This window comes from Accipiter gentilis, chromosome 27 (assembly GCF_929443795.1).
Source record: "Accipiter gentilis chromosome 27, bAccGen1.1, whole genome shotgun sequence".
Classification (NCBI taxonomy): domain Eukaryota; kingdom Metazoa; phylum Chordata; class Aves; order Accipitriformes; family Accipitridae; genus Astur; species Astur gentilis.
This window is the reverse complement of record NC_064906.1, coordinates 10,729,010-10,752,969: the sequence shown is the minus strand read 5'-3', so window position 1 is coordinate 10,752,969 and position 23,960 is coordinate 10,729,010. Positions and strand designations below refer to the sequence as shown.

The 23,960-nt window shown below is 40.3% G+C and overlaps 1 protein-coding gene across 3 annotated transcripts in view; it reads left to right on the top strand.

The window, feature by feature from the left end:
• Positions 1–23,960, top strand: part of MBP (myelin basic protein) — a 123,257-nt gene that overhangs the window by 85,830 nt on the left and 13,467 nt on the right. For all 3 annotated transcript variants that reach the window (XM_049830481.1, XM_049830482.1, XM_049830483.1), the window contains exon 4: positions 16,410–16,840. In XM_049830481.1, coding sequence (XP_049686438.1) covers positions 16,410–16,840 — 431 coding nt within the window. The remainder of the gene's footprint in view (positions 1–16,409; positions 16,841–23,960) is intronic.

Genomic DNA, 23,960 nt, shown 5'->3' with positions numbered 1-23,960 from the left:
GGTACAAGGCTTGGTACTGTGCAAGCAGTTTTTCACTCTTAGAATGCTGCTACTGAAAAGCAGATATTGTGTAAAGTACCATCGATCACTGCCGCGGTTTTATACAGTTTGTCACCATTGTTCTTCGTATAGCATTGAGTCACATTTAGAACTATGGTACAGCTCACAAGTGTTCAGCAGTGGGGGGAAAGAAAAAAATGTTGGTTTTTGTTTTTGTTTTTCTAATTTAACAGCCCCCCCTTATTATTTATAATCTAATACCAGTGATTTGTTAGTGTATAGAAAATATGTCTAACGTGGCCTAATGTACATGAGAACAGGTTTATTAATATATTAGAAGCGTATAATGTGGTTTATAATGGTGGAGAGTGGGATGGAATTTCTAAAGACCTAGAATAGCTGAGGTGAGATACTAAAAGCAGAAATCTAAAAGGCTGTTCTGACAGATGGTTAGCTCAGAGGCCGAAATGGACTTTTGTTGTATGTCTAGATTTACTTTAACAACTTTGGGATTTCCTAATAATTTCCTGGGTTTTTTTCTGACTAAGAGCATACGGTATCTAGGGTAAAATCCAACTGAGATACTGGATATATATGTCTTTTTAATTAAAGAGATGAATTGCGTAAATTTTGTTAGGTTTTTTTAGAGACTGGTATTCCTGCAGTGCCACAGAGTTTGTTGTGCTCCATGGGTCTGTTGCTAGGACCCATTATCTTGTGCTTTTGGCAACTAAGGATCCTAAGTCTACCAAAAGGATTCAGATTTTTCCTGAGATTTGATTTGTTTCTTCTAATATAGCATTGATTTAAACAAACTGTTTCCCTATGAATGTTCTTTAGTGATTCCACTAGGAATGTTGTTTTCATTTGGCAGATTTTTCTGGCTGCATTGATGGAGATGCTAATTGACACTACCATCATTGCCACTTACCACAGTAAATATGGTGGTAAGCACAATAAATGCTTTTCTTTATGCTAAGCAATCTGGTTTAATGTGTATATATAAACTGGTCTCTGCACATTCATGGCTATGATGTGCATTCTGGGGTGGGAAAAGATAGGACTAAGACTCTTAAGCAATGTTTCTTTCAAAGGTGAGACAACCTGAAAAAATGACAATTGGAAACTTTTAGCACTTGTTGGAGGTTGGAGAGGTTTAATTTTGCAGAGAGGGAGCAAAGTATTCATGTGAGTTTTCTAACTAGTTTTTATCTTTAAAAAACTGACAGCAATTGTCAGTTTGCTGAGTTCCTAGGTATAAATACACACACACAAGGAAAATTTCTTTTAACAAAGTCAATTGAATTGATTACGATTTCTTCATGCAAAGGGAAACATAGACTATTTTGAAGATTTTATTTTACATGTTTTAGGCAAAACAATAATCAGATAAGGCAAAAGAAGTGAGATAAATTAAATCAACTGCTATACTGCAGAGCACTGAGTGCTTAGTAGAAACATCAGTGTGATAGCCTGTGGCTTTTATGTTCAACCGTGTTGGTCTGGAGTATATTGGCGTGAGGGAGAAGAGATTGAAACTTGTCTCCGTATGTATGGAAGTTTGATATCAGGGTAAAGTACTACGGTAAGGTGAAAAGTGGGTACCATTTCTGCAAGCAGAGTTGAGAACAGGCTTCTTTAAACAGTATCTACCATCCAGACCTTGAAATAAGCAGAAATGAACGTGGAAAGGAGAGAGGGGTAGGGAATTTTAATTCTTCTGCTTTCAATTAGTATGCAAAAAAATACATAAAATTTGCATATAAATAGTATGATATAAAAGTATGCTGTCCTTATTGATAGACTTTACAGTGTAAAATTCAGTCATGCACTAGATTTACAGATAATTCTAGCAAAGAACAGTAGCTGAGCTGCACTTTACAGATTTAAAAGTAGTGTAAGATGACCACCTCTGTGGTAAGTTGATCTGTTTTTCCTTTGGTCTTCTAGCAGAAGAATATTGAGGAGTTAGTGATTGCCTATGCTGTGTGCTAGAAATTAATCCATGGAAAGAACTTGCAATGAGTCTATGCACCACACTCTTGTCCAGTTTAGGCATGCTGTGAGACTCGGAGCTTGACTACTTTGTATGTTGCTGCCAGAGGGAAGCCACATTAGTACTGTGCTAAGCTTCAGCTAGTTGTCAGGATCTCTTCCAATTGAACCGCTTATGCCTCATGCCTTAGCGAAGCTGTACAACTTCGAGTTGGACTCAAATGCATGGCAAACAAGATGACTTTGAATTCGTGCATGGGCAGAGCACATTTGCTCTCAGTCTAGCAAACACCATGTAAATACATCTTTTAGAAATGTGAGATTTCATGCTGTGCAGATGGTACCAATGGCACAGGCTACTTTGGAAATATTTTAATTTTGCCCCCTTCTTCAGCCAATATAGAAATGTTTCGCTTTCCTTCCACACACTACCTGAATAGATGAGCTTGTAAAATGAAATGGGGAGAAACCTATTTTTAACTGGGATGTAGAGGAGGCATCATTGGATGATCTTTTTGTTAGCACAGCCATTTACATTCCTCTGGGAAGGATGAAAGATGAAGTATTTCTTCTTTCAGTGCAGAAAGGACAAACTTCCAAAACTGGATCAATCTGTGGCACTGACCAAGCAACACTTAGTGCAGAAAGGACAAACTTCCAAAACTGGATCAATCTATGGCACTGACCAAGCAACACTTAAGGCTGAATAAGAGAACTGCGGGCAGAGGCCGATCAGCAGTGCTTTGTTAGCAGAGCTGTAGAGGGCTGATGGGGTACTGCTGGAAAGATGTTTGCAAAATGTATTGTGAAATGACTTTGAAAGCTCTCAGTTAATGTAGACAAATGTCAGTAATCCAGAGCAGCAGAAGGATTTGAGAAAGGGCAAAGGCCCGTGCAGTATGTATTTTCCAAGTGGGAACCCTTTGTATTTAGACATTTTGTGTTAACTCCCAGTATCGTAAGATGTACATGGGTTTTAAGCATATGACAGCGTTAAGTTAGGAGAGGTAGCACTTTACTCTTGTGACTCTTGTAATTGATTTAGAAGGGAGTATGTGTTGTCTATTTGTACTAGCTTCTGACAGCTCTGCCTGGTATTGGGCAGGTGGGCTTTACAACCAGGAGAGATTTCAGAGGTGAATTGCTGTGCAGAGGTAATCTGGAATTTGGTCCAGAAGAAGCCCTCTAAAGCCTGCAGCAGTATGGTGAGGGATCCCGACGTCTGTGGAGGTAGAGCTTGTGGGAGTGGGGTAGGCAGCACACAGAGTGGTTTGGACAGCAGCTTTGGTCCAGGAGCCTAGTGAAGAGGAGGAGGTGGGAGGAAGGACTGGCAGCTGGTGGGCAGCCAGAGAGGGAGACGGTGCTTGACATGGGAGAGCAGCAGGATGATGTGACAAATTGGAAGTGCAAATACTGTCCTTGCCTTCAGGGCTAGAAGACTTATATTCAGAAATTTAAGGCCGTGGATTCTGTGGTTCACCGTGGAGTGTATGGTCTTTCCATGTGGCTTCTTGTAACATGTTTCTTTATTCCCTGCTAAATGCTGGCCATTGCTTGCAGGATAGACAGACAAGGTGATTTGTATCTGGCTCTAAATATCTGAGCTCATGTTTCTCATTAACCTCTTCATTATCAAAAGAAACACTCATCTCTTTTCTGGTATCTTTCCTCCAAACATCTTATTCTCAGCTCTCTGCCAATAATTTATATTCTTTCTGTGGAATAATCTCCCTGCTGTAAGACCCTGTGCCAGTTCAGTCAGTGCAGACTGCTTTAGTCCTTTGTATTCATTGTTGTATTTGTGGGAACTTCCTGCTTGGCTTCCTGCTTCTGGTTTTAGGACTGTGCTCGAGGCTATTATGAAGATACAGCCTCCTGTAAACCCTATGGTGAATTGTGGAGATACGGTTTCCTCCTAATGTGTCTTTTTTTTGCCAGGCAGGCAGACGTTTTAATCAAATCTCATATCAATTGTTCAGGCATATATTAGAGTTCCCTTCTGAAAAATATTTCTTGGGATATGAAATTTCTTCACTGAGGAAATCACTGAGAAGGCTTTGAATCGTTTATCATTGCTGTATGATGCAAACTACCTCTAAAACTCTTTGGTTTTTAATTTCATAGATTATAAAAATACAAAGGACTTGAAATAATTTTTGCTAATAGTTTAACTTAACTACCCACTGTCTATTGCATGTATTACAATATTTTTATACCCTCTGCTCGTTTTGCCACAGCAATTACATGGCTCTGTTCCTAGGTCTGTGCTGACATCCTCCATTACGCAGCTTACAGACAAAGCTGTTTTGACAAGCAAGGCAGAACACGGTGGCAAAAATCCTGTTCCCTCCCTTCATGGTAGTCAGCAGGATGCATCGTCTTTGGGTGCTGTGCTCCTTGTGCCAGGGCCTGCAGAGAGATTTTAAACAGCGAGAACCAGCCAAACGCAGCCTTGGGAGTTTGTGCCCTGGGAGCATCCTTGTCATAAATGTGCTCAGGTGTGTGTAGGGAGTTCTGTACACAGCTTTGGATATGGCGTGTGGAATTTGTCCTCTGAGTAACCTGGCTTTTGGGTTTATCTTCAGAGTTCAGAGTGATGATTTTGACTGTCAACCTCTAGAATCCCGTATTATTATATGAATACATTTAAAAGTCTGTTTTGAGTAAGCATTGTCAGGCAGACAAAAACTAAAATCTGAAATGCTGAGCATCCCTGAAGTGACACATCTGCGAAGCATTTACTGTGGTTTTTAAAATTTGCAGTTAGCTGCTGATCTTTTAGGCAGAATTACTTTCTCCCTGTCCATACCGAAGGCAGAGCTTTGGCTGCAGATGACTGCTACGCACAGCATCCATATCGGACAGGGATCTTCTCTCATGGCCAGCATCTTGAACTGGCGGTAAAGCTCATGACCTGGTCCTCTGCTTCCTGAAGGCTCATGACCTGGTTCCTCTGCTCATGTCTTCCACCTCATGGGTGCAGCTGGTGGTGTGGCTCTTGTCCCCACAGAGGTGTGAGCTGCTTCCACTGCTAATGTCTTGGGTTGAGCTGGAGGTGTGAGTCACCACCTGGTCACTGCATTGCCCCAGGACCCGGAGTTACTCGCATCCTTTACCTCCTGGACACAGCTGGAGATGGGGGTCCACAACGTGGGCCTCTGCATCCTCACGGGGCAGGGAGCTGCTCTCCCTTGTTGGTATTGTGGGCCCAGTGGGTGGGAGCTGTGGGTCACCACCTGGGTTTCTGCCTCCCACAGGGCACAGAGCTGCTTACATCTTTTTAGAGTAATCCATCAGTTTTGGAAATGTGACGAGCTCTGTGAGCAAACTCTGTGCAACAGGAAGAAGCTCCTGCTCTCTTCTGCTCCTCTAACCTTTCACCACGGATGTAAGGTGAAAATTAATTCCAAAGTGAAGATAATGTCAGACCGATACAGCGTCTAACAGTTGTGGACTTGTTCTGGCTGTAGAGAACTGCAATTCAGGCAGCCTTGAACATCTCTACAGCCATTTGGGGGCTTTTTTTGAGTATTTTTTTGTCAGCTTCTTTAGAGCCAGATCTTCAATTTTGTTTTACATGTGCAAGAGTGCAACGATCTACAGGCTCATTTGTGCCCAGGTATGTCAGATCTTTTTAGAAGTGTTAGTAAATATGTACTTTGTACTCCGACTGTATCATTTATAGGACTGTAGTGTATCTTGGAATTTTCTAGAAAAAAATTTCTTCTAAAAACTACCAAAGTAGTACCTCACTGCAAATTCTATAATGTTGGTGACTCCCTGAGATCAAGTGGGCTATTTAAAGCTTCAGTTCAGAATACATTAACAGGGAAAAATAGAGAAATCCAGAGATACAGAGATACACCTGAAGAATGCATGAAAATTTCAGGCATATTGATTTACAGCATCCTGCAGGTAATTCACAGCTACCAAATACCCAGCTTGGATTGCGTGCTGTTCTCTCCGACTGCCTCATTCCTGTAGTTTGCTTTTTCCTTGCACCTGCTCTATACAAAGCTGTCTTGGAAATCAAACTTCGAAGTTATGTCCCCAGAACAGCACATCAGTGCATTATTTTGGGGAGAGTTACAAGCATTCATATTCTCTTTTTTTTTAACATATGAAGAACTCCTATACAGTACTATAGGCTATATTCACTACTGTGAAGTGTTTTGTTTGGGTTATGTTTAGGTAGTTGGTCTCAGGAAAACTTAACACACATGAACAGTATTATTCTGTAGGAGTAAAAACCCAGTTCGTATAAGTAGGGGCTTGTAGCTGTAAATATTTTCCCTGTGGTCACAATCAAAGTGTGTTTCTTAAAGTTAGCATATTTGGTTAACTTATTACAACTGTATTTTATTATGCAGTTTATACCTCCTAAATAAAAATCTACCACTCAGACACTAAGCCCCTGGTCAAGACAAAACAGCAGTGTTATCAAGCCCTCTTTTGCAGAGGCTACATGAGGGGTTTTAACAGAAAATATTCTACAGCTGGTTTTTTGTGCTGCTTATCATGCTCTGAGCAACTGCCTTTGAACCAGCTGGTTCAGTCACTGTCCTCACCTCACTTGTTTGACCAGCATTTTTTTTCTGCTGATTTTAAGGCCCCTTTTCTCTATGGTGTTATGGAAGAAATGTAAGTGTAATCTTGCATATTCAGTTGCACTGCCAGGAACAGGTTATTTTTTCAGAAAAACATGACTGATGTGGAAGAGATAGTGGAAGTTGTTGCGAAATCTGATTAAGTGCTAGTCATTTTGTTGTGCTCTTACTTTGGGAGTGGGCGGGATATGTACAGGTTTTGCAGCCTAACAATTATTCAGGCTGAATGTGACTAGCAGAGAAGATGAATAATCAAGCAGTCTTTGTTTAATACTAGTCAGTTGCACAATTTTTAAAGAAGACAAATGCTGATGGATCAAACGGGTGATTTAATTTTTCCTCTTCAAGTACATGAAATTATTTCTTGCAAATGATGCCCCAGCTCACTTTGCTGTGGCAGGATCCTTTGTGAGATACTCAAGATTAAAACAAACCTATATGTTCTAGTAACACAAAGGAACATTTTTCTTAGAAACTTGTGGGTGGATAAAATTCTTCAGTTAAGTTTTTAAAAAAACTCTCTGCGGGCTGTGTGGAGAATTGCCACATGCTTCTCATAGATTCCAAATTTCTGCCATAGCAAGTCCCACTGGTTTCAACCACAGGCTTTTTTGTTTTCTGTACTCTCCTTTGTAACCCTCAGCAAACGGAGGCAATGCCTAAAGTTCTGGAAAACAAGAGAGAGAGGCTGCGAGCCAGGCCTACACTGCTGCATTCCTTTGCAATGCTAGGCCACCGTGTGGGCTTCGTTTCAGCTCTGCATTGTAAATCAGCGGCACAGATAACCAAGTGAGCAACTATGAAAACAGGCAGAGTGCGATCAAGTGGATTGGTTTTAATTACAACCTTGAGATCAAAAGTTGTTTTCCCACGGGGGATATTTTTAACTTTCTTGAATGCCTCTTTTTACGGGCATATTTCTTTACTTAAAATATGCTCACGAGCGTACAATACCTTCACACACCCATGAGGTCAATAACAAAGTCCAGAGCTGTTTTCTTTTTGCTATGGTTTGTGCCGTGTATTCCCAGATAGGTGGCTTTCTTTACATGTAGCTGGTCAATGCAGTTAGGTAAAGGCAGCAGATGGCTCAGTAGAAGACTTTTCTGCAAGACCTCAAAAGTTAGGAGTAACTGGTAATTTCTTACAAAGATGCATCACTGAGTTGCAGAAATACATATATAGCCTGTACTATAAAACCCCATTAGAACAGGGGAAGAGGAGGGAATTAAGCTCAGTGACAGACAATGTGTAACTTAAGCCCCCCAGCTAATTTCTTGCATGTTGAATCTGGTGTGACTTTTAGAATAGGTTTAAGAAAAAAAGGTCTGTTGTACCTCTGGTTTTAAGCTTCAGCGTGATCTGTAACAGGAGAACGCACAGAGTTGGTATGCAATTACTGCTACAGTTCCTGTGGTTTGAAATGCTCGATCTCTTTCCTTTGACATGGCCAGAACGAACATGGCCATTTCAGCTGCTGCCACTACTAATTTTGCTACTTTAATTGAGCATCTATGTGAAGGGCTAAGTGTCTTCAGTAAGAACAGAGAGGAAAGAGGATACTCAAAGACATAAAGAATATAGGGTGTACAAGTTTGGGGAAGGTGTGATGTTGTTTTTTCTCCATCAGGTCCAAAACCTGGCTCCCAGAGAGCAGCCCCGCACAGTGGGTAACGGGATGTTAATGCATTTCGGCCCACAGTGACCACACTGTTCTTCCTGTTAATATCCAGACTTCGGGCACAGACTACAACATTGGGTTATTACTGCACAGACTGCAAGTGTTTTCGCGTCTCTGACATGCAGATGCTAGGAGTTATGTGTGCCTTGCTGAAAAGCCTGACGATACAGAAAAGTTTTCTGGCAAGAGGACCCAATGATGGTATATCAAAAATCTCTGACTCGGATGGTATTACTACTTTTTACACAGTGATACTGTAAAACCTAGTTGCCTTCAGTGGAACAATAATGCTGAACACAAGCTGTAATGAATATACAGCGTATTTTCAGTTTTTATATTTGTTTCATAGAACCAACCCTTTCAAATCATAAAATTGTCAGTGAAACTAAAAATCATGTGCTGTTTGCTAATTCAGGAGATGAGACTTAGGCATAGAGCGTCACTGTTCCAGCTAGATGTCACATTCCTGCGTGTTTTCACTGGTCATTGATTGGTTGTGTCATGGTTTTACCAGGTATGTTGAAAAAGTCAGTATAGTTACCCTACCAAAAGAGATACTGCAGCAACAATTCCCCACAGTGCCAGTACCACCTGTTACAGGGATTCCTCTTCCAAAAGCTGTTAAGTGACAAATTCATCTTTGTTAGCTTTACTGCAGAGCGATGCTTTAGGGATGTATTTATCTTGAAACCAGTATTCTTCTAACAACCAATGGTTCACAGTTAGATATGCTAGGCCCAGTACTTAAAATCTAGAAGTCCTTTCTTGTCCCCCAAGCAGGGGGTTTATGATTTTGATTATTCCTACACAGATCAACAGTGACTGTATGTAGTAAAGAATGTTTCTGGCAGATCACTTCTCTCATATTGGCAACCTTCAGGATAAACTACTTCATGGGTAGATTCTTCCAGCTCTTCTTCCTGAGCTCTGAGAATTATCTTTCACGTAGTTGAGGGAAGTCCTGAAAATGGTATGTCTCAGGGTGATGACAAGACCTACTGTCTGATACGCTGAGGGAACTGAGAAGAAACTGTCAAGTCAAGCTTGGAAGGTTTATTCATCCCAGTGTCAAAAGAATAGCACTAGTGTTACAGACACCTTTGGCAGTTAGCAACTTTTTCATTGACTGGCCCCTTAGAAAGAAGGTTGCTTGTCATTTCAAGAGAGATTTTACTGGGTCTCTTCCCTAGTAAAACAGCTACTTGTGAATTGATGCCAAATGTTTGAGGGGTTTTTTCAGCAGATGTGGAATACATTTTAGGTTAGTATCAGAAATGAAGTGAGAGGAATTTCACTGATTTCTTCATACTGTAGTAATTAGTATCTGAAAGAATTGGCATTCTCCTATGCAATTTTCCATTTTTTTTTCCTACAGCATAGTTTTCTGCTAAAAAGTATATATTCCTGTTCTACCTGAGTGAATCCAATATTTATCTCCTTCAAAATATGAGCATAAACACTATAGACATATAGTGTCACTACTTCCTCCTGCTAAACCTGTAAAGACAGGTTTAATTTCCATAATAGGATGCGAACTGCCACTTCCCTTCTCTCCATCAAAACCTTTTTGTGTTTTCGTGTGAGCTCTGCTGCAAGGCTAAGCTCTGATTCCTTGAGGGCTGTTCTTCAGTGGCAGAGGGCCAGGGAGGGCTTGGAGAGATGAGACCTTTCATGAGTCTGAAAACAGCTGTGCCAAGACTTGGGTATTAGCAAAGGTCTAGAATGAGTAGATCCTTTTTGACCTATGGGTTTTCAATCTGGCAGCAGCTCTAGGGGCATAATGCTGCCTGCAGAGGATGGCTAAGAACTGGTATTCCACATGGCATCAAGGGATTCGGGGAACGCAGCATTCGTTGGACTCTTCTTGTAAAATTTTAAGTGGAAGTTCCATTCATCTGGCCACAACAATGCAGTCTAAATGTCAGCTCTAAAAATGTGTTGTGCCTTTACCAACAGCAGTGCAGTTCTTTTCAGCAGGCTTAGCCAGTGCAGTGATCTTTATTGACCCAAGATGTAGTACAGAACTAAACTTGGTCTTCTATGCAAACTAGTTCAATAGAAGTAAATACAACTCTGTAGTAACAGGTATTTAAGACCCTGGGCCAGGTGGGGTTTTCCACTTTTTACTCTATTTTTAGTAGTAAGGTTTATTGTAAGGAAAATTGTGCCACAACAGACCCCTTATTCACTGCTTCGTCAGATCAGCGTAGAAGTGTACTCAACTCATCAGTGGAATGGAAACACCTTCACAACCTTTGCTTCTTGTCTGGTAAGAGCCTTATATGCTCTATAATGTCTAATGTATGCAGTGAGGGAGGAAGGTCAAAGGGAGTGCATGTTATGCTTAGTAGATGGCTTCTCATTTTTGTGGTGGTTTGGTCTACAGCTTGATTAGCCCATAGGAAAAACTGAGTTTCTTGTGCAGAAAAATATTCTTCCTTCAGTTACTCTGAAGCTATAGAGAAAGTTTGCCTTTGGGGGCAATTTTTTCCCTAAAAGTGACAAGCTTTGGCAAGGAGGGAGGGAGGGGAGTGAGTGAGCTGTAATGGAAGCAGTCTCTCAGCTAGCTGCAGTAGGAGTGTTAAACTCCTGTGAACCTGTATTATGAGGCATACTGACATTTCCTTCTGCATTCATTCTGCTAGCAAATGGGGAAAGGTGTTTGCTAAAGGGGAAATGCACCAGCAGATCGGTTCTAGTTGTGTTCAGAGCTATGACCAACTGTTTGCTTCACAATTATGCTGCATGCCATCTATTCCAAACAGAAATATTTGTTCAAAATTGATTTCCAACAGTTTGACAAGCATCAGACAAACCCAGTAATTAGATCTGTGAAGTGGAATGTCTGATGGCATATTGCCTTCTAACCATATTAAGTGAAGTTAGGCTGAGAGCCATTTTTTGTCTGCACTGTCTTAGCATAATGAGGGTAAATCAAGCTTTGCGGTTCAGATTTAACAATGCAGGCATAGTTTTTTCCTCCCTCTCCCCAAATACTTAGGTAGTAAAGCCTAATGGCTGTAGACACGCCATTCTTCCGTGAGCTGTGCTGCAGTAGAAGGCTGAACCAGGAGCTGGATTGTACCTCTCACTGGTGCCCAAGGGAAAGAGTGGAACCGCCTCAAGGATCATGATCAGATAGTGCCTGTGTTTTCAGGAGATCCACAGACTTGTTTGGTGAGCGGTTCTCTGCACCAGTTTACTGGTTTGCACCCATTCTCTCATCCCCTTTTCTCCTTCTAGACTGATCAGCAGGTGTTCCCACAGCATGCTAAGCCGTGCATTGCTCCTTGGTGCTATCTCCAGCGGTAGAGGTCTGGCTGGAAGCCAGGACTGGCCTTGCTGTTTCTGGCAGATGACCTGCACCGGCCTGCAGGACGAACAGTTTTTGCTACACTTGCCTTGGATGCAGCTAAGGACTAAGTAATGAGATCGTTTCTCCAAGGAAATTGTTAAATTGGCCTGATTTTATTTGATCCTGGCTCTTGCAGTAGGTCACAGTGCGTAATGACTGCTGCATGTCAGAGTCCTCGTTGACATGCGCATCCAAAGCTCCGTTGTCCCATCTACTAGAGTTTGAAGTGAGGTGCGTGGTAGTGCAGGAAAAATGGAAGTGTGTGGCTTCATGACAGCATGCAAAGACAGAGTTGAATTAGGGCTCCCAGTGGTGCTTTTAGGCTATACTTCCTGCAAAACAATTCCTTAAGGTCCTTTTTCTAGAGAACTTAACTGCATAAAAAGGAAAGGCAAAATGTTGGGAAATGGTTATTTTAACGCAGTCGGAACCCAGACATCCTCAACAGCAGCTTATACCTAGTGATGATGGACGTGCTTTTTCTGTCCTTTTAGTTCTTTCAAATGTCTTGATATTACCACAAATGTTACTGAAAGCCACGTGTTCCAGAATAGTGGTTTTCAACCTCTTAAATAATGCAAGGCAAACTAATACATTGCACATATGCCTTACTGTTACAGCTTACTGAAGATGTCGAAGTCTTAGGTGTTACAAAGTTGAGTAATTTTTAGGTGTAACCTTTTGTTCTTCAAGTGACTAAAACCAGGTAAGTCAGTACAAAATTCCAGATGTTTTACTTAATATTTTATTATCAGCATTTCAGTAAACTTACTGAAATATAGTTGGCTTAGAATTGAGAACTGTACTGCATTATATTTAACTATCCAGTTGTTTTCTTCCAGAAGAGATAGGACCAAAACAGTAGAAAAGGACAAATACACATTATATTTCATATACTGAAAAGCACTGCTTTATAAATATACATGACTTAACTTCTATTTTAGCTTCAAAAGGTCCCAAAGTTAAGTGATATAATTTTCATCTTCATACCCTGAGAAAAGAAGGCCAAGAAAAAGGAAATTAGTAATCAGTCACAACAATCTGTAGTTACAATGAAATATATTAAAAGTTTGGTGTTACAAATGATTAATGTACTTTCTGGTGTTTGTAACAAGTAAATAATTCTTAAGATTTTGTACAAATATTTAAGCTGCTGTTGTGTATTATTACAATCAATATTTTCAATATGCTGTGACTGTTGAACTAAGCCTCTCTTGAGAAGCCGAAGTAGAGGAATATGCTTCAGCTTTTATCAGCTTCATTTTCCTCATTTATTTTACAACATTTGTAGAGGGAGCAGCAATAAGAATGTGAGAGGAATTACAAGTATCTGCAAGAAAGCAAGACTGAAAAGGAGTGGGAGATGAAAAACTTGTAATTTTTTTATTATTTTTTTTTTTACTTAACACATTAAAACTCTTAGCTTAACAGCCAGCATGTCATCTGCATGGAAGACTACGGACTTCTATATACACAGGGAGGGACTACCATAGAGCAGCTCTACCCATGAGAGGGTATTTGTATCCAAGGACTCTCCGTCAGAGATTGTACTTTGTATGAAACAGGTTTCCATGGTGTTGACAGTAGCTGTTTGAACCATGGGGCTGAGAGGTCCCAGCTAGTTGGAGGCTTACATAAAAGTGTTATTTTGATTCTCAAGAAATGGGATAAACTATTAATGTCAAATTGAGCAGTAAAGCACAGTGGTTTTGAAAATACTTACATGTCGCCTAACTCCTAGTAAAGGCACTGGGGGGTTGGATTTAATACTGTTTCATTGAAAACACCTTTGGAATTTCTGTTTTGTTTCATTAACACACTGTTCAGAATTTTTGGTCCATCTATATTCCTTCATTTTGGGAAGTCACTGTGTATACAGGGAACAACTGGCTTTGTTCACTCTGACCAACATGGACAGGGAAAATTGTGCCAGCAGCAGGTTCCAGAGCTGCATGGAGCGAGGGGAAGTGGAAAGGTGGCGTTGCCTTCGGGAGCTGTCCTCGGCTGCGCCTGGAGTGCCAAATCCTTGCTTGGCGTCTGGCTCCCTCCTGCTGCTTTTGGGCTAAAGCAAGGATGTGCTTCTCTCATGCTCTCACTTGTGCAGCTTTCAATGACTTTATTCACTTAAATATAAATAGACGACACTTTAATAGCCTTCTGGTAATGCCTATGGCAATGCATTTTGCTGTACTTACTCTTTAACCTGTTTTACAAGGGTTTAAAAAAAAAATAAAAAATGCCTGAAGACCAGTTCCTCCCTGGGCAGCTTTCTCTTGTACAAGTGATATGGTACAAGAAAGGTACTCTGTTTTAACAAGAGAGCTGCTTCTTCCAGGGAGAAAAAAAGAAAATAATATCAGTATCATATGCACAGCATTTATAATGAGTTTTAATAGGAGAAGTCTAAATATTTGTTTTTAAATGAACAAATAAGCATATGTTTACATGCTCCATTAATTCTTGATATCCTTAAGACATTATTAAAGTGATCTGTCTCTTCAACTGCACTTGAAGACTTTGATTAGTTAGCTCAACTATTAACAATATCTCTGTTATATGTTTTTAAATATTAGAGAAGACTTAAGCATGCAGAAAATCTAGAGGAAAACTGAAATGTGTGCTTTCATTAGTGAAATAAAGCATACAGAAAGATTTATACTTTATAGCTCCCTGCGTATGCATTAGGAGAAGCTACTTTTGTGGCACAAATACCCTTCTTTGTTGCTTACCAATACCCGTATTCAGTGACACAAAGAACAACTGTTGTAAAAAATATTAGTATGCAGATGCTCTGGTGTTTTGTTAATGCATTTAATTAAATACAATAGCTCTTTTGTTTGTTTTTCTCTTTCTGTCCTTGAATGGATTTGTATTATGGTATAGAATCTAGGCTTAGAGTTGCTATTTAAAATGTTTTGCAGTTTTAGAATGTGTCATATTTCCATGTTAGTTACTTTCTCTTTCGTTTAAGAAAGTAATTGAGGGACTTTAATAGTTTCTAGTAAGTTTGAAAGTATCTTTTCATGAAAACCCAAATCCCAAAGTTACCAGCAAATATTTTCCTTTTCCCCACTTATGAGGTCTTCTGTGACAATTAGCATTGGTTAAATGGTTGTATTCCTGAGAAATACTTTCAGATGTTTTAACCAAAGAAAACGTTCTTGAAGTTCCCCAACATTTTCGAGGTAGTTTCCACAGAAGAAGAAAAAAAAAAAAAAAAGCGGCACAGCAAAACTGCACGTTACGTTTTTATATGAAAAACTGTAGCAGAATGATTACAACAAATTGTAACCTAAGTACTGGTATATATTTGCAGAAGCCAACATTACTGTCTTGTGTCGTTATCCATGAAATTATTTCTGAATTACTCTCAGCCTGAGAAAAGGTTTCTTTAGTGCCCTGTGGGTGGGCGAAATCATATGAAATGACGGTGTCAAGTCTAAAATTGCTCTGGTGAATCAGCAAAGTACTTGAGCCCAGAGTACTTTGAAAAAATAGCAGTATGTGCCACATCCTATCCCTCCCATGGGAACAAGGACCAAATCAAATGGAGACATAATGAGGTAATTAGAAAACCTTAGAGGTAACATATGACTAACTGTAACTTATTTCTGAGATTCTGAGCCCAGTTAACTCCAAAAAACGTTTCTGACGCAGAGTGACTACGTGGGAGGTGTCTGCTCTGAAAGTTGCTTCTCAAGCAATGACCTGCTAATATTCTTTCGGTGTTCCTTGGAGACAAGACATTTTCCTCAGTGGGTGCAGTTTCCTTCATAACAGTAGGAATAATGGTAGAGACTATAAAAACCTCCATAAATGTTTTTGTCAGTGATAGAAGGAGCTGCTACAGGTTAAGTGTGCGCTGCAGCTGTTTATTTTCAGATATTTTTACTGCGTGTGTCAGAACACAACTGTGGAGAAGGCAGCAGACGTTTCACCTACTTACACCACAGCGGCCTGTCTTGCACCCTTCTTGGCAAAAAGCTCATTGGTTTCTGATAATTGTTTTTGTCACTTCTCACAAGCACTAAATGCAAATCGGACAGTTTTGCTCTAGGCCTTCAGCATTAGCGCTGCAACATCAAATGCCGAGTGCTAGGATCATACGTGAAGAAAAACTGTCATGGGAGGCCAACAGAAATGGCAGTTCAGCGTTCTCTGCCTTTTTGAAGTGAGGACAATTTAAAATACTGAAAAAACCTCCCCTCGTTACACTTGTTTGATCCCTATTGAAGTTACAGTGAGGGATTCCAAATCGGGACAAAACCTTCAGGTACAAAAGCTCTGACATCGTGGAGAGGGAACGTTCACTTGAGAAGGCCCGGTCCTGCACTGTCACTTTAATTATTTTTTTTTTCCCCCCTGTTTTGGAGGAAAACCGGTACGTTTTAGAGTTGTGGTCCTCCGGGTAAAGTACGGGAATTCTGATTGTTCACTGAAAGCCTCCTCATCAGTAAGCCTTCCATGTAAAAGTTAGTTTCAGTTATGCTTTGAACAACCTACCGATCTATTTACAAGGAACGTTTATTTAAAAAAAAACGACCTAGAACTACTGCACTACTGCAAATTCTGTGTGAGAACATCATCCCGGTTTCAGTTCCAAGATAGCTCAATGTTCTTAAAGGCTGGTAGAGAACATAGTTTCATTACAACTGCACATATTACGGGTTTTGTATGAAATGAGCATCTCAAGGCAAGGGAAAAAAAGCAGCATTGTTCTAGGGCTGTTTTTCACAGGCCTGTATTCATATCTCATCCTTGTTGTTTGCAGGAGAGGCAGATGTGAACCAGAACAATGGGACCTCCACGAAGAGCCCAGCGGTGACAGACTCCAAAGGCACAGCAGACCCGAAGAATGCCTGGCCTGAGGCCAACCCAGCTGACACGACTGGTCGCCCCCACTTGATCCGCCTCTTTTCCCGAGATGCCCCAGGAAGAGAAGACAACACCTTCAAAGATCGGCCCTCGGAGTCAGACGAGCTACAGACCATCCAAGAGGACAGTGCAGCAGCTTCAGAGAATTCGGATTTGATGGCTTCACAAAAACGCTCCTCTTTCCGGCACGGATCAAAAATGGCATCTGCGAGCACTACAGACCATGCTAGACATGGATCGCCAAGGCACAGAGACTCGGGTCTACTTGACTCGCTGGGCAGATTCTTTGGAGGTGAAAGACACGTTCCCCGGCGGGGCTCGGGCAAGGTGAGCTCTGAGGAATAGAGAACTGCACAGCTACAGCAAAATAAAGTACAATTAAACAGGAAGGGTGGGACTAAAAGGAAGGTGTAACTGCTATAACGCAAGAGTTGACTTAGCCAGCAAGACGGTACTTGCAGATGCGTAATTTAATGCTTGGCTTTAAACCGAAAACAACAACAACAACAAAAGCATAGATCTGGGAAACAAGGAGCTATTCTGGGTAGTAACAAGGAGTATTAGAAATCCAAGTGGGTCTAGAAACATTACTGAGAGCAATTTTTATGAACGTTTAACGTGGTGCATTGTATGCAGTTGTACGCTGTGCCATTTAGAGAAACTTCAGTCTGCTTTTGTGCATTGTTCTTAAATGTTTGCAAAATGTAGCTGGATGAGAGCACTAAATGCAAGACAATCTCTAGATAGTTTGGCACTAACTGAGAGACAGACTTGGAAATAGATGTAAGAAAAAGAACTGGGACCAGATTCTCAGCCTGCTTGTGCAAGAGTGTGTTTTAAGGTCAGTTGATAGCATTGCTGAGGAGATGGCTTGGCAGATTATTATCCCGAATCCCAGGTGTACAAAATAGTCCCAACTGCTTTATCCTGGCGAGAAGTGAAGATTTCTATTCCAAGTATTTCATACTAGAAATTGTGTAACAAGCCATTTCCTCATTATGAATTGAAACCCAAGGTATTGATGAAAGGATATTGCTTGAACTCTTTCCTTTTCCAGGATTAACCCGCCTCCTCTGATGTTACGCAGATGGCATGTTAGTTCACTATTGTTCGAGTGGCAAAGTTTTAAGATATTTTCACTGCACCCTTTGCCGTGTAAATGATAAGTGGAGTCTGTGTTTGTGTGTTCATGCACTTACATAAGCATTTGAATGAAACTACTGTAGGGCTGTAAAACCTTGTTGCAGCTGAATATATTGTTTGATGTAGTTGCTCAAGTTGTGTGTTGCAAAAAGAAATGCTCACAGTGCTGGCTGGGCCCAAATTTTTCAGTAACCTTTGACAACCTTTGCTGTCTGTTCGGTAGTTCTAACCTGTGACGTCTGCTGACCCGGGATGGGTTAGCAGGTACAGCTTTCCCAGATTGGCTCTCTCGCAGAGTTGCACCGGGACGTGGTACATACTAGCCTGTGGTTTAAAACTGATTTGTGATTGTATGGCAGCTGCACGCTGTCCATGCACGTCACAGCTCTGCATTTGGAAACACAACATATAGAACAGCCCTTCCCTGAAGAGCTGTAGTGTATAGACCACTGGATGAAAAACGCTCTAGAAACTTAAAACCAGAAGCTTCTCACACTTGGTAGCCAGTAGGAAGCAAGCTGTGTCTTTTGGTCTTTTTGTTTCTCACTTTTACAAACTGGGGCCTGTGATGCTCATGACAAAGATTTAGCAATTAACGCAGTTGTTTCTGTAGGTATGTAATGTTCATACATGCAACAAGCAGTTGCTGTGAGAATGAAGAAAACCACTTTTCTTGCTGTTACTGCAAATATCAGAGACTGTCCCAACACTGCTATTTTCTGGAACCTGGTTGGCTAGCTCAACTCTTGCTGTTTTATTCATATACTATGTGACTCGATGAAAAATACTATATGAAATGCTCTTTGTACACCAAGGAAACAATACCAAAAACTTAGATTCTTCATACAGGATATACAGACGTATGTACGTTCTTGCTTAGCAATAAAACAAACCAACCAACTCCATTTTTAGTAGGGGTGACTGAAAAATGGCTGCAAGTTGTACAGAGTCTGTATTTTATCCTTTGGTGTGAACACGATCGCTATGATTCTCTACAGATCTTTACATAATTATGTATAAGAGGACAGGATATCATCTGTCTTATCTCTGTTGCTGTTCAGTAAACTGCTATTGTGAAGCACTTAAATGTCTGCAAAACAGTACAGAATTATGGACAATTCTGACATTTTTCACCTAGCTGAAGTAATTTTTTTAATATTTTTTTTTTAAGAACAACTACATGTAATGTTAGAGTCCTGACTTGCAGATCTTAGCTGGAAGCACAGAGAAGTTTTATTGTCTCGGCAAAAGTCAGTCACATTAGAACTTCCAGTGCCAAAGCAGCTCTAGCACTATTTAATGCAATGATAATATTGATAAATGATAACATGTCCTAGGAAGCTCTATTGTAGGAGGGCTTTAGCATGGAAAATACTGAGCAAGTGCCACAGACAGTTGTTTCAACTATTATTTATTTAGCCTTTGAATCAACGCCTTTTGGTTTCTTGGTTCAAGGAAGGCTTGTGGTGTCACTTATTTATACGTGTGTATACAGAGGAAATCTAGATGGCTAATAGTCTTATTTGTGCTTAAAACCTAAACAGGTTGTCACTTGCAGGATTTTGTAGAGTGTCAGAGTACTGACAGGTGATTAAGGTGCTCATGGATGAGTTGGAGCAGAATAAAGTCCCTTGGCAGTTTTCCAGACTCCACTAAGTAAACAGGTCATTGGTAAATAAGAAACCATGAAAAGTACCTTAACGGGTGAATTTCAAAGGCTTGAAATTGAAAAGTTCCTAGAGCTGCACTGTTGGTTTGCTCGCACTTGTTTCTGATTAATTTTTGAAGCATTTCAAAGCAATTCTGCAGCTGCCTTTCTTGCAGTCTCCCTTTTTCAGTTAGCCCGTGCCCCAGTGGGAGCACGTATCTCTCAACTGCCCACACCAGCAAGCGCTGGAATGCAAAGACAACACTTGCTCTTTGTACAGATTTAGGGCTGACATTCAAGCAAAACGCATTATAAATTCTTTGTGGAGGCATTTTCATCTTGCATCCATAGCTGAAAAGTACATTAATGAATAATATTCACTATTGTGTACGGAAAGGTGGGGTAAGAACAAAGCAGGGACTGTTTCGTGGCCTCCTTTTCTCCCGTGGAGCAGGTTCTCCCTTACCCTGGAATTCTGAAGTTAAATTAAGAGCGCATGGGAGTCCCATGGGAGTAAATAAAAATAGAAATACTGGAATGTACAGAAATACTCCTTCACCTCTAAGGGGCAGCAACTGCATTCGCTGTTGTTCCCCCTGCCCCAACAAGATTGTAGGTAACTGAAACTCAATCAAAACCAGCTTGAATTTTGTACAATTTTTTTTTCTATGGTAGAATATTCCAAACAAAACTATCGTTGTGCACAGCCTAAATCTAATTGTATTAAAGATTTTAAAAGGGTGACAGACAGAAACTGCGGTGCAGACATTTTAGAAAGCATGCAAGACAGTAGTGTAACTATAAATTATTTCCTTTCTTATCTTTATAGAATATTTATCTAAACATTTGTAAAGCATATAAGCAAGTTTGTTAAAATGATCACATCTTTCTTGTGCCTCCTAGATATTAGCCTGTATTCAACATGTACTGAGTGCTATTTTGTTTCTTCTACGCAGTTGTTTATGTTTTTAAAATGCTTTTGTTCATGGTTTTTTGGTTTGCGCTCACCCCCCCCCCCCCCCCCCTTACTGAAAGTTGGGATTGTGAAACAAGAACTTTTCTGTCCTGGTTTAACATTATGCATTAACGTACTAAACTTTAAACTACATTTCTGACACACATGCAACAAACCAAAATATTGCGAGTGACAGTAAATAATAGGCTGAGGGCAGACTTAGTGAAAGATTAGATCAATTCTTCTTTGACATTTTGCTTCAGTTTTGTATGCTGTCTTGTAATGTTCTCCTGTTGCCTGTATGAAGCCTTGCTCCTGTATTTCTTTCCCAATATGTATGGGTTTGGGTGCAAGGAATATAGAAGGAGGACATGGGGCTTCCCCTTCCTACAGACAGATACAAGGTATGAGGAGTACTGGGTGAAGTTCTTCTCAGAAGTTGAGCAGAACCAGGGTTTAGGATCCGCATTTCTGAATCAGCAGTTCCAAACCCACCCCAGTTTTAAATAATGTCACGGACGGATATGTTCATCAAAATATCCAGGCATCTTTTTTCTTTTTGCACTTGAACTCTATTCACATTTCTTGTGCGAGCTTTAATGTATACTACAGTACCACGAAGACTTGGAGAAGTAGTTAAATCAATGCTAGTCTGACTAGTATATGATGTGATTTAAATCAATACTTACTGTGATTTTTATTTCCACATCTTAGTTTTCAGGGAGTGGTATTGCTTGTAATACACTGTTTTGTAAAACCTGCTGTGCAAGCAGTATGCCTGTAAAAAATTTTTGTTATATAGTTTATGGTGGTTGTAACAATAATTATGTTTTAATCTTTTGCTTTATATGTGCTTTATGTATTCATTAAACTGTTTACATCACAAAATCGGTGTACTAATGATTTGATTTGTTTTAAATACTTTAATCCATTAACAGATGTTGCAACAAACTACTTCCTAGTACGTGATGGGGTTTCAGATCATGAAAGAGGCTGTATGTCCTTCTATAAAATTCAGTTAAAACACTGTATTGGACAGAAATGAATAAAACTTGCCTTCTGTAAGGAAACGACTAGGTTTTAAATAACTGAAGCTGCTAAATGTGGTGTTCTCACTTTATGATAATGGGAATGGAATCTGGCTTCTCTTTTTTTGTAGCAGGTAGTGATGAATGACCTAAAAATGAACTCGTGTATCAGAACTGTCAGTTCGATTAAAGCTCATTTTAGCTTGTACGGTAGGCCTCTGAGTGCTTTAGATTTGTCCGTTTTGAAAAATAGTCATCTGTACAAAACAAGTGTCAACAGGTGAGTACCACACAGCGTGTGATAAGTGAAAGGCTTAGGAGCCAACATTACATAGGATTGACTTTGACCTGTTCATTTAACACGTATATGGTCATTCATGTGTTATACATGCTTAATAATTAACACATTATTTAATGCGCTGGAACTAATTATCTCTTGCATTTTCAAGGAAATTACTGCTTGAAGCAATTACTACACACTCTAAGAGGAATTTGGAAGTCAGACTAGTCTGTTAAGCGAGGCTTAGAAAGAGCAAGCACTAACTTTGCTAAGGTACTAGAGATGCTTTGTGCTCCGCCTAGCAGCAGATGCATGGCAAGGTTTATTCAGAAGTGGGACAAAGTAGTTGGGGCTTGGTGATCGGGATTAGCAGTTGAAGAGAAAAATCATGATTGGGTGGACAGGAAAAGCCTTTGCGCTTCACTGTTTTTACTATCCTTTTCCATGGTTGTCTTTTGCCTCTTAAATTCAAAGATGTATTTAGTAATGGGTGCAGGCTAAAATACTAATTAATCAACTGAAGCATTTTCAAGACCACCATTTCTAATCAGTCTGCAGCAAAAAATTTTCCCCTTTTCATTAAACTTCCGATAGTATCTCCCCCTTCAGTCTTTGCTAGACTAGTTCCTAGATTCTTCTGTCCACCAGTATGACATAATGATTATTTAAGAGGGAGGTAATAGTGTGCTCTGAAGAAGAGCTCCACGGCTTCTCTCGGGTGCTCGCTGAAGTTACAGCCTCGCTGGGGGGCTTTGCCTGGGCCCCAGCGTGGCAGCAGCGCAGAGGCAGCGATGGCAGCTTTGGGCTCTTCTGGGGGGGAACTGGCTTTGGCTGTTCTGCAGCAATTCCTCTGTTTTTCAACCACAGCCCAGTTGAGAATAAGGTCTGGATTTAATCTTACTATGATGTACCGGTGGGGGAGTGGTTTGTTTGTACAAGCAGGAGGGGCAGGCAGGAACCCCAAAACTCACATACAGAAGGTCCAAGGGCTGTATTAAAAATTTAGCATGAGGATTTTCTCTGCCTAACATTAAATTTTTCTCATTGTGTTTACTTCTTATCTATAAATTTGCAGAGAAGTGGCTTCATATTAAAATCTGTTATATTGGGTTTTTTTCCTATCACATATATTCATTTCTTGCAAATGAAGAACTGCATTATCCTTAGCACTTTCCATCCTAGAATGCCGAAATTAATGACTTTTGTTCTTCAGCTGCTTTGAGACTGCACAACAGTAAACACTGCCCAATAGAAAACTGAGGCAAAAGTTAGTAGGCATTTTACTGACCTGGTTTTGTACCTCCGTCAGTGCATACCATGAGCGACAAGTGCTGGCTTCCATTTTGTGTACTGATGCAAAACACCTTGCCTTGTTCCTGAAGTGGTCTCCAGTTAGACTGACCTGTTCGGTTAATTTCACTCTGAAGTAAGTTAGCTGGTTTCACTTCTGAGCTACCCCCAAAAAAATCCACCACTGCCATTTTCAGGTGCTTTTACTGCATTTCTCACAAAGCTATTTAAAAAAATGTTTGTAAAACATACTGAATTACCACTGCAGACCCAAGATGAACCTTAGCTCTGTTTCACCTTCTGCTTATGATGCATCTGCTTTTCCATTTCTGATCTATCATACCATTAACATGCCGTGGAAACTGTACAAGCGTCAGGTTTTGGGTGGTCCATCTGCCCTCCACCCCCCATTTTATACTGACCGCACTATTGGAAATTTTACCTCTGAGGGGTAGTATTTGTTTTGAAGAAATAAGCTGTTAACCATGCCATGTCTAATTATGTCCTTACTATTTTACTCTCCCCATAAGTTATGTGAATGTAGGCAATAGTACTTCTAACAACCTGTACAAAGGTTTAGCTTGTCATTTTCTTACCTATTAAAGGCAGAAAAAACCAAAATTGGGCCACTGCCTTCGAAGATGAGAACTACTAAAATAGCTGGTGGGTGGGTGAGTGTGTGCAACCTGAGAGATGAAAGGTGTATTTCAAGAAATTAAGGTTGTAGTAACATGTTTCTCCTCGTTATTCTTAGTCAGCAGCTATAAAGCAATAGCGTACACCTGGCTTTATAGTTTTGTTTTCCAAATAATTATCATCTTGTTTATTGTATGAGCTTCTTGACTATATGAAATACTAGGCAACAGCCCATCTTAAAATTTTTACAAACTTCTGCTTTCTTACCAATAGCTATACAGTGTTACATTCTTTTGCTGTAACGACAGATGCATCTCCACCAAATACGCAGTGTATCAGTAGAAATTTATCATTGTGACTACTCATCTATGATGCCTTCCATATCTTGGAAACATACAGTTAAGTCAGTCCTTAAGGCCGTGAAGTTTGTTGGTAGCAGAAGCTACCCTGGAAACTGCTTTGAGAAC